The sequence below is a fragment of the Haliaeetus leucocephalus genome, unplaced genomic scaffold (assembly GCF_000737465.1).
Source record: "Haliaeetus leucocephalus isolate CR32 unplaced genomic scaffold, Haliaeetus_leucocephalus-4.0 Scaffold162, whole genome shotgun sequence".
NCBI lineage: Eukaryota > Metazoa > Chordata > Aves > Accipitriformes > Accipitridae > Haliaeetus > Haliaeetus leucocephalus.
The window spans coordinates 10,406,368-10,415,916 of NW_010972598.1; the positions used below are offsets into that span (position 1 = coordinate 10,406,368).

Consider the following 9,549-nt stretch of genomic DNA (forward strand, 5'->3'; position numbering starts at 1 on the left):
TGTGGAAGGATGCTGTGCTGATCCCAGTACCATGGAAGGATGCTGGGCCCATCCCAGTGCTGTGGAAGGATGCTGTGCCCATCCCAGTGCTGTGGAAGAATTCTGTGCCCATCCCGGTGCCATGGAAGAAAGCTGTGCCCATCCTGGTACTGTGGAAGGATGCTGTGCTGATCCCAGTGCCATGGAAGGATGCTGTGCCCATCCCAGTGCTGTGGAAGGATGCTGTGCCCATCCTCGTGCCGTGGAAGGATGCTGCGCTCACTGTGTGCCTTTGGGGGGTTATCAGCAGCAGTCCTTTCCTCCCTCGACAACCCAGAGCACGTTCCCCATGTCCCAGACGCATGCAAGCGGGAAGGGTGCTGCTGAGAGGAGGTTTTCGGTGAAGGTCGCTGTGGTCGGATGTTGGCTCGTGCGCTGCAGACACAAGCTGGAGCCGTTTGGCCTCCTGCAACCATTTTGAGCAGAGCCTTGCAAACCCTCAGGGCAAGTCAGGCACTTATCATCCCTTCCCTGGTGGTGTCCCTGACGCTCTTCAGGAAGCTGAAGATGTGGGACCCGCCGGTCCCTTTGGCCTCCAGCGCGGACGGGGGCTTCACCGCAGAGGGGCCAGCCCTGTCACCCGTGTCTGCCTGCCCAGCCTTGGCTTTGGCCGCCGCAACAGTGATGTACTTGGTGACGATGGTGATGTGGTAGGACCTGAACTCTGCCAGTGCCGAGACGCACCGGTTGAAAGCCGTGCAGAGCCGTGCGTCTCCAGAGGAGAGCACATGCTGCTTCAGGGAGGGGGCACGGTGGATCTCCTCCACAAAGGCTCTGTGGGGTGGGGGCATGTAGTCCCTCATCCTGTGCAGGAAGGCAGCTGCAAGACACCAGAAAAAAGATAAATAAGTTGTGGGCAAGTAGGTTAAAGCACCCTGATGCTCTCAAAGAGCGGCCAGGCTGGAGCACTGGTGCTGGCGTGGCCTGTAGGGACCACTGCGCTGGGTGGTACATGACAGCCTGCGCAGCCTCCTGCCCTCCACTGTCCTGTCTCCGTGCCTCCAATTAATTGAGAAAGAAAACCCATATTAGGCCAATGCTCCATTAGGCTTGGTCTTAACCCTAAAAGGCAGGTTTTAGCCCTTGCTCTCAGCCTTTCGGTTTCAGGCTGTTTAGGGGGTTTTTTGCTATTAGAGTGGTTTTGCTAATTTCTGATAAATACATTCTGTTGTGGGCCAGACTAATGTGAAACTATGTGAATGGATGAGCTAAATTACTGGCAAGATGCTGGTGCACTCTGCTCCCTCTTCTCAGTACCCATATATAACCTCAGTAAAAAGCTGACACACAAAAAGCAAAGTCTGTCCATCTGGGAATTTATAGTACTGAGGAAGTGCCTGCCAGAGCTTCATTTATAGACTTCCTCCCTAATGAACTGGGCAAAGCCTCGTCGCAGCTGGGATCTGCGAGGGTTTTGCGAGGGCAAGATGGGCGCGTGTCCTGTCGACTGCCACATACAGCCGTCCCACAGCTGTGGGAAACGCTCTGGCTCGGTTCTTCCCCTGCTCCTTATTTGCTTGGGAAAAAGAAAAAGTGTGTGACTTACTGCTCTCCTCGCTATGGCGAATCCCCAGGAGCTCATCAAAAGCGTGAAGGATGGTGCTCTGTGCCGCGCTCCCTCCCGAGTACGCCATGGGCTCGTCAGATACTCCTTCATATATCAACCCGTCCGGCATGGCGGGGTTATCTTTCCAGCTGAGGGGGAAGACATGGAAGTCAGGCAGGGAACGGCCGCGGGGCGGCTGATAAGAGGGGGATGCTGCGAGAAGGGACCCTGGGCCAGCAAGATTGAGTGAAACCTTCCTGACCTGGCCCATGGATCTCCTCCTCCTCGCTCAGCCTTGTCAGCTATCCTCAAACGCGAGATAAACTTGGATATCAAACACTATGTCGAGGCACACGACAAGGTCATGGGTGTAGGGAGAAATCCTTAGTTATCCTTCACCGAGGAGCTAGGGATGGTTCTATGGGATTGCCGTGCTCTGGTGAGCACCCCGCAGTGTGGTGCCGGGACACCCTGCCCTTCGCCTGGCTGCACCTCCATCCCCGAATCGGGTCCCGGCTCTGGCAGGTCCCACATGGTGGTTTGCATGTGCAGAGCTGCTTCGGGTGTGCAAGAGGCGAGGAGGCACTTATCTGGGCAATAGTGGCACTTAACATTAATTCCTTGAAATCCCAGTGGCCATTAGGAGAAGCTGAGTTGCCTCTGCAGCAGATAGAGTCTCCCAAATGCTCTTCCGAGCCCTTGAAGTTTGTACTGTGGATTTTTCTCTGTTCTTGTTACTCTTGAGATGATGTCTTTAAAGACAGCGCAGGACAGCCTGCCTTTATTTATTTCAGCAGAGAACAAGCCTGTAATGTAATTTCCTCCCTCCCATAAAGCTGCTCGTCCTCAGCAAGCCCAGGAACTGGGCAGCGTCAGTGCCTCCCCCCCGTACACCATTAACTCACAGCCCCTGTCATCTGGCTTTATGTGCCTGTTGTGCAAAAATGGATAAATGCTTGCTCACAAATGGAAGGAGCAGTTATAATTTCAGAGAGATAATGTGCCTGGCACAAAAATATCTCTTGACCTTCTAAAGAATGCACCATTTCATGAAGCTTTCGGTGCTGGCTGCTAAGGCTGTTTGACTGCTGGAGCAGATTTTGCACAAACTGCAGAGAAAATAGATTCATTATCAAATACCGTAATATTTTTAGCTCTCCCAGGGATGTATTTATAGTAACCTTTACTAGTGGGAAGTTCTTATAAGCAGAAGAGAATTTAAAAGGCATGTTTTTCCAGGCTGATGACCATCAAGACAAGGTCAGCTTGGATAAAAAATGAGAGAAACATAATCAGGATGCATGGAGACTTTTGACTTAGGAATGCCGAGATATGCCGAAGAGAAATAAAAATAGAAACCCCCTGAGAAGCCCAGGAGCAGAGCAGTTGGGGATGCTCACAGACCCACAGGGAAGATGAGGGATAGCATACCAACAGCACTGGGCTCTCATGGCCATGTTTCTGCCTTGTCCAATGGACTTTTTTCAGTATTTGCAGGGGAATAGGTTTTTTTAATTAATGGAATGGTAAGGGAGCAACAGCAAGAGGCTTGTTATAGATGTTTCCTTAACACACAGGGGGAAGAGACCCCACTTGGCTTCGTAGCTTTGTATGTACAGTGTGCAAAGTAAAGAGAAATAAGTCTCCTGTCAAAACTGTTCGGGCCAAGAGCAGGAATGATTCATTTCTGCACAATTACAGCCATTGCAGCACAGAGACTGTGCCGGAGCCAAGCTTAAGTTCAGGATGGAGAGAAGCTGGTGAGGAGGCAGACCCCAGCCCTCTGCCATGGTCCTTGCCCAGCAGGTCAGGCTCTGTGCAGTCAGATCAAGCGCCTGGGATCTCCATCCCTCGAGAGGGACAGGACCACGTCACCCTCAGAGCCACCACTGCCGGACACAGCGCTGGTTCCTACCCTGCCTGGGGGACCCTGTGCCCCATCTGGGCTGCCCCTTCCCAGCACATCCCCTGCTCCCCCCAGCCCCGGGAGCTGCCGACACGGTGGCTTTGGGAGGAAATGTGCCACACTTACCCGGAGAGAAAGATCCGGATCACAGCATAAAATACTGCTGGATCCACATAGTCTAGGAGGAAATCAGATCATAGATGTTACTGCGGGCAAAAGGCTATTAGTTCCCACCGCGTCGGCATTTCCCGTGTGGCAGCGCTCCCCGCTCTGCCACAGCCGAGGCAACCCCAATCTGTGCCCCGAGAAGGACCCAGCAGGAGGGACCGGTGCGTTCCACAGTGCTGGTGCTCCCTCCCCGCAGTGGGCTTCCCCCAGCTGGGCTCATTGGGGCACTGCTGTGCTCAGTATAGCATTGCTCAGAGCTATACTCAGCCCCAAAACACCCCACACTTTTACCCCAGGCCCATTTGAGTGCTCAAACACTATGCATCACCCTGGGAGCACTGAGCTTCCCCTGAATTGCTCCTGCATCCTCCCGCTCGCTCCCTCCAGAGACACTTTATGGGCCAAGCGCATTTACGCTAATGCATCCTATGAGCTAAAGCGTGCACAGTGATGTGAGGACATGAGCTGCCCTCCAGCTGAAGGCTGCTGTTACCATGCATCCGTTTCAAAGCCTTGCTCATGTCCCCGATGGCCTCTGCCAGCTCCTGCAGGGCTTTGTGCAGGGTCTCCTCATCAAGCTGCAGGATGGCACGAATGGCCTGAATGATTGCCTGCGAGAGGAGAGGAGGGAGAGCACAAAGTGTTGAGGAGGCTGGAATGTCTGTGTACAGCAGCTCTGCATACCCGCTACCACCCACGCCAGCTCTGCCCCTTCCCCCAGCCCGCAAGCAAGCGTGCAGGGGACGGGTAGACCCCGTGGGTGTGCGCCTGTGGGTGCTTTCCAGGCGAGCAAAGAGCTACGGGGCACGGCGGTACCCTACCTTAATCCCAGGCACAGCTGCCTTCTCAACCAGGAGGGTGACGAGGATGAAGCCTCGCAGGCTCTCTCCCCCGGGCAGCGAGATGATGGTGTCCAGGTTCCTGCAGGGGCGATGGGCAGAGCAGCCGAGCGTGTGGGGGTTAGGAGGACGCTTGCTTGGGATTTCCCCGCGCACCCCGGGACCCACTGAGTCCTTGGAGCAAAACCCTCCTGGCTGCAGAGCCTGTTATCTGCATCACGGGCAGAGACGAGTTGGCACAGAGCAAAAGGGGAGAGGGGCTGCTTTGGTTTTGAGGGACCCGTGACCCTCCCCATGGACTCGCTGGGCTGAAAGTCTGGTCCATGACAGCCAGGCTCTGCGTGGACTAGAGCAGCCTACGGTTCAGCTGCGGTCATGGCACTTTGCTGTTGTTGCAGTGGTATTTGCGTGCCAAAGACTGAGCTGTTTTTGTTGTGCTCATATATCAAGAGATAGGTTCAAGCTAAGCAGAGCCCTGCAGTGTTGGAGTGCTAAGCCAATTCAAACAAAACTAATACTGTTAGAAAATAAATAAGCATCTTAAATACTTACTCAATTTCTAGAGGCCTGAAGGCATTTCGGTTATTGCCAACAAATGCACAAGAAAAGGAGAGAGAAAGAGAGACGTTATAAATTGTTTCAGTAATGGACTGTGCTCTGTGGGAGACAAAGGAGCTCGCTGGCCCATGGGAAGCGCCGTCCCCTGCGGGGATGCTCCCAGAGGCAGCCAGTTCCCCACTGGGCACCTGTGTCTGCACCCATGAGACAGCCCCCCAGTGATGGTGGGTTTTCAATGGTTTTTGGCAGAACGGGAGCGGTTTGGGAACCGTTTGTCCTGTGTGCTGGATGGGACCTGCTCAGGCTCATCACGGTTGCCCCAACTGCGGGATGAGCTGCCCTCCGTCCACCCGTGTTTGCCCGTTTACCTGTTGGGGTTCTTCCTCCTCCAGTTGGCCAACACAAAGTCCGTGTGGCTGAGGATGGGGGGGAGGCCGAGGGCCTGCGAGACCTCCCAGAAGGGGACAGCGAGATTTTGGGGCAGGACCTGAAGGGCACAAAGCACAGAAGAAGATGGGGACACTGTCAGGCTGGTGAAAGGTGCCTGTCTACAAGCACCCAACCAGGCAGGAGGAGTCTATGGGCAGCCTCAGGAAAGAGGCTTTGCTCCCATGGGATGAGTCCCAGGGGAGCACCATCAGCCCCAGATCCCAAGGAGCACCTGAACCTGCTCCACATTGCTTTTACCTTCACGGTGCCCTCCTCGCCCTCCTGCCAGAGGTAGCCCATCGTGATGAAGCTAAGCACCAGATGCGCCAAGTGCAGCTCCTCACGCCCTCGGAGGTGCCGGGTGCTCAGCTGCGGCATCTGCCAGGGAGACCTTTGGAAGCGAGGGGCACCGCAGGCAATGCCAAGGGTCCCCCGCAGTGGGGGGGCTGCCCCACCAGCCGGGGAGAGACCCTCCTAGTGCTTCTCCCTGCCCTCACCCTCCCCCTGCAAGCCTCTGTTCCCTCCCAAGCCTGCAAGATTTGCAGCTGGTTCGTGAGCATGGACAGTAAACGGTGGGATTTTACTCCAAAAGGTGTTCCTCTCCCTCGTGCTGGGATGCACGTGAGAGTGGCCGATCCCCGTGTACCGGAGGGGTCCAGCCAGGCCAGGGGGCTCGTGGAGCGCCTGAAATCCTCAGTGGGGAGCACGGCCAGGACAAGCTGTGGCTCTCGTGACATCTAGAGGGTTACCCCTGCCACCGCATGCTGCTCGACATGTTCCAGCCCTCGCTGCCTCAGCTTGCCAGTGCGCTGTAGGAACTGCCGTAGGAGTTATTTCTGTGCCGATGTTTTGCACAGTATTAGTCCTGTCTGCGTGAGTCCTTGCTGAGGACACGGCTTTGCTGTTGGTTTGCTTTTCCATGCATTTTTTTTTGCAGACACTGCTGTGTCAGACCAAGGTTTGAGAGAGCTGCAGAGTCAAGAAAGATAACACAGGCACCTGGTGAACTTGTGAGCGGAGCTGATGGCTCGCGATCAGCTGAGGCAGGTCATGGGCAATCTCCATCCAGGGACCGTAGGGCTCCGGCAGCTCCGTCTCGGTAGAGAGAGGCGAGAGGGAGGGCTGTTAATGCTCAGAGTCTGGCTGCACAGGGTGTCATAAGGCTGCGTCTAGTCTCTCCCCCTCGTTCCTGAGCAGCTCAGGACTGAGACAGGGCAAGATACGTCCAGGGATTAAATGTGGTGTCAGCAGAGGGGCTGTGCAAGAAGCAGGGGCAGGCTCAGGGGAGAGTGCAGCCCCCTCCCCTAAAGAGGAGACTTCAGGGCTGTGCTGGGCAGGGGGACATGCTGCCACTGTCGTCCTTCGCAAAGGAGGGAACAGAGGGCTCGGAGATAAGCCTAGCCCTGGGTAAAATTTTCAGAGTTGATGAGAGACAACACCCAAACTCTCCTGCTCCAGTCCCTGCTCTGGCTGTAATGCAGAAGAGCCGTAGAGTCTGGGGAGAAAAGGGAATTGGAGCGATGGGAGCTGGAGCAGGGCTGTGACTTGCCGCTGGGGCTGGGCAGCCCCAGGGAGGGCCATGCCGGGCATTGCCCAGCCGGGGGGCTTTCACCTTCCTGCTCTGTTGTGTTTGCGAAAAGGTTTTCCTGGGGCACTGGCAGGGGAAAGGGAGGCGAGCGGATGCCGCCAGCCCTGGCTTCCAGCATCCAACCAGCCTTGCACATTGTGGCTAATGGTTTGTGTCTGGTTCCCCCTCTTGTAATACCAGCCTGCGTGATCGCGAATTAATAGATGATAAACAAGCATCTGCCTGTCCCTCAGCGCTCCCACTGCGAGGTGAGCCCAGTGATAAATGGCGCTGCTTTCAGCACAGGAGATCTGCAGTCTGACTGCTCTCCTTGTACTCCCTGAAATCCTGTAAAGCCAAGGCCAATGTGTGAATTGCAAAGCTCCTTCTCCTCTCCCCTGTACCGCTTGCTGCAGCCAGTTTAATAATTTTTAAAGCAAGGGGTTTGTCCTATGAAACTGTCTAAGCCAAAACAGCATGTGCCTTCCTCATTGCTTTTTATAAACTGTTGAGTAGCACTGAATTGAAACCCAACCAGAAAGCCGCTCACCAACCCCTCTATTTTCCTGTTCTCTGTCTCCTGTAGCATGCAGACGCGGTGGCACAGCCGTCTCCTACCAGAGGATCGGGAAGAAGGAAGCCATACTCCTCGGAGAGCTGAAACCGTGTCAGCACCAGAGGCAGCGGGGTCTCCTCTGTGCCTTCGCCGGCCTCCATCACCTGGCGCTGGCTGTAGGGTCGGGACGTGCTCTGGCTTGGCGGAGACACACCGGCTGCCCCGCTCCCGGTTTGTGCTGAGCCAGCACCGTGTGCCGCGGTCACGTACCTTGTCCTGGGGGGAGCCGGGGCCTGGCTGCCCAATGGACGGACGGTCCGAGCAAACAAGATTAAAGGTCGCTGAGAAGGCATTGCTGCGCAGCAAACGTTGATCTCCATTCCTGTGGGCGTCCACCTATGGGGAAGGCTCAGGGAAGTGCCCTTGACCCGGGTAGGGGCTGTGAGCTGTCTCCCCCGCCGCCAGGACTTCCCCTCGGAACCGCAGGCATGCTCCAGGCTCCCATGGGAGGCTGCAGCAAAGCAGCCTGGGGTGCTTTAGGCTGGTGACAGCTCAGGGATGCAGTCTCTGCAGCTGGGTTTCCCCAGGATCCTGGCAATGCCAGACTCATGTCCTATGGGCTGTGCTTGGTCTGCAGGAACCATGCAAGAACCAAGGACTGTTCTCATCTTGCTGGAAACCGCAGAGCCCAGGTACACCGTGAGTGCAGCATGGAGCCCACACCGCAGCACGGACCTGCAGCCACCACAGGCACCAGGTACAGCCCAGCAGGGCAGATGTGCATGGGGGGCTCTGGGAGCTGCCCACAGCTCCCAGCACGCTGTGTGACACCCCCCAAGTGCCAGAGCCCAGGGATCATTGTCCCTGCAGGAGCGATATATGAGGCACGCACTGTATCCTCAGCCCCACGCTCACATGAGGTGCCGCTGATGTATGCACTAACAGTATGCCCAGCACAGCCAAAATAAATTAATGGGAGCCACATCCAAAGCAGCTGCTGCAGAACTAAGTGCTGCGCAGCAGGGAGCGAAACTCCCTAATCCGCATTTCGTGTCACATAAGAGTTTATCTGCATTTCCAGTGAGCTGTCTAATGGCTGAACGTGAGCTGATGGTGTCATTAAATTCCCAGTGCCAAACAAAGTGCAAGACCAGAATGACGGTTTTAATTAGCAGTAGTGAATGGTGTGCTAGTAGTGTGCCTGCACCGGAACACCAGCCGTGCTCTCCTCGCATCTGTGTACATCCACTCCCAGGGAGGCTGAGTGGACAGTGATGCACAGAGGGTAATTAGACCTCCTTGCAACAAGGGTCTGCAGGCTTCTGACCTAATTGCAATGCACAGGAGCACAACTGTGTAGGTCTTTCTCATGGAAAAGCTGGAGGGTTTTGTGTGCCACGATGTGCCCGTGCTGGGCAGGGCACCCTGAGCCCACCCAAGTCTGAAGGCAAGTGCTGTGGTTTGCCTGTCCAGGGGCTGCAGCCACAGTGAGGAGGGGACCGCCGGGCACAAGGGGATCTCCTGGCATGACGCCTGCTCTGATGAGTCAGGTTTCCTCCGCTGCCACCGCCCCAGCCCACCCTCCCACCGGCCCCACACCAGCGGGAAGGAGCCTGCAGCCACGCCACGGCGGGGACCGTGCATCCGCCCCACGCTCTTCCTGTGCGTCGGCCACGATGGCGTGAGCCCCCCGGCGCCCCCGAGAGCCGCCCCAGCCCGGCGCCTGGCAGGGCAGGGTGCCCGTGGCTGAGGGTCACCGGAGCAGGCCGGTGGGTACCCCCCCCATCCGAGGGAGGCTTGGCACAACACGCTGGTTTCCTGGGGGAAAATCAGCACCGTGAGTGCTGCCTGCGCAGAAAGCTTCCCATGCCGGGGGCCAGGGCTGGAGATGTCATGGGTGCTAGGGAAGGGCTGGGGGGGGGGGGGGCACCACAAGGGGGG

The 9,549-nt window shown here is 56.4% G+C and overlaps 1 protein-coding gene across 1 annotated transcript; it reads right to left on the reverse strand.

Annotated features, from left to right (window-relative positions):
- Nucleotides 1-488: 488 nt before the first annotated feature.
- LOC104828800 (indoleamine 2,3-dioxygenase 2-like) lies at nucleotides 489-7,769 on the reverse strand. The gene is made up of 10 exons (XM_010562739.1): nucleotides 7,671-7,769; nucleotides 6,485-6,580; nucleotides 5,744-5,863; nucleotides 5,425-5,543; nucleotides 5,051-5,065; nucleotides 4,481-4,580; nucleotides 4,153-4,270; nucleotides 3,618-3,669; nucleotides 1,586-1,734; nucleotides 489-859 (listed from the first exon to the last, which is right to left on the reverse strand). The coding sequence occupies exons 1-10, from the start codon at nucleotides 7,767-7,769 to the stop codon at nucleotides 489-491; spliced, it is 1,239 nt and encodes a 412-aa protein (XP_010561041.1).
- Between the last annotated feature and the right edge of the window lie 1,780 nt (nucleotides 7,770-9,549).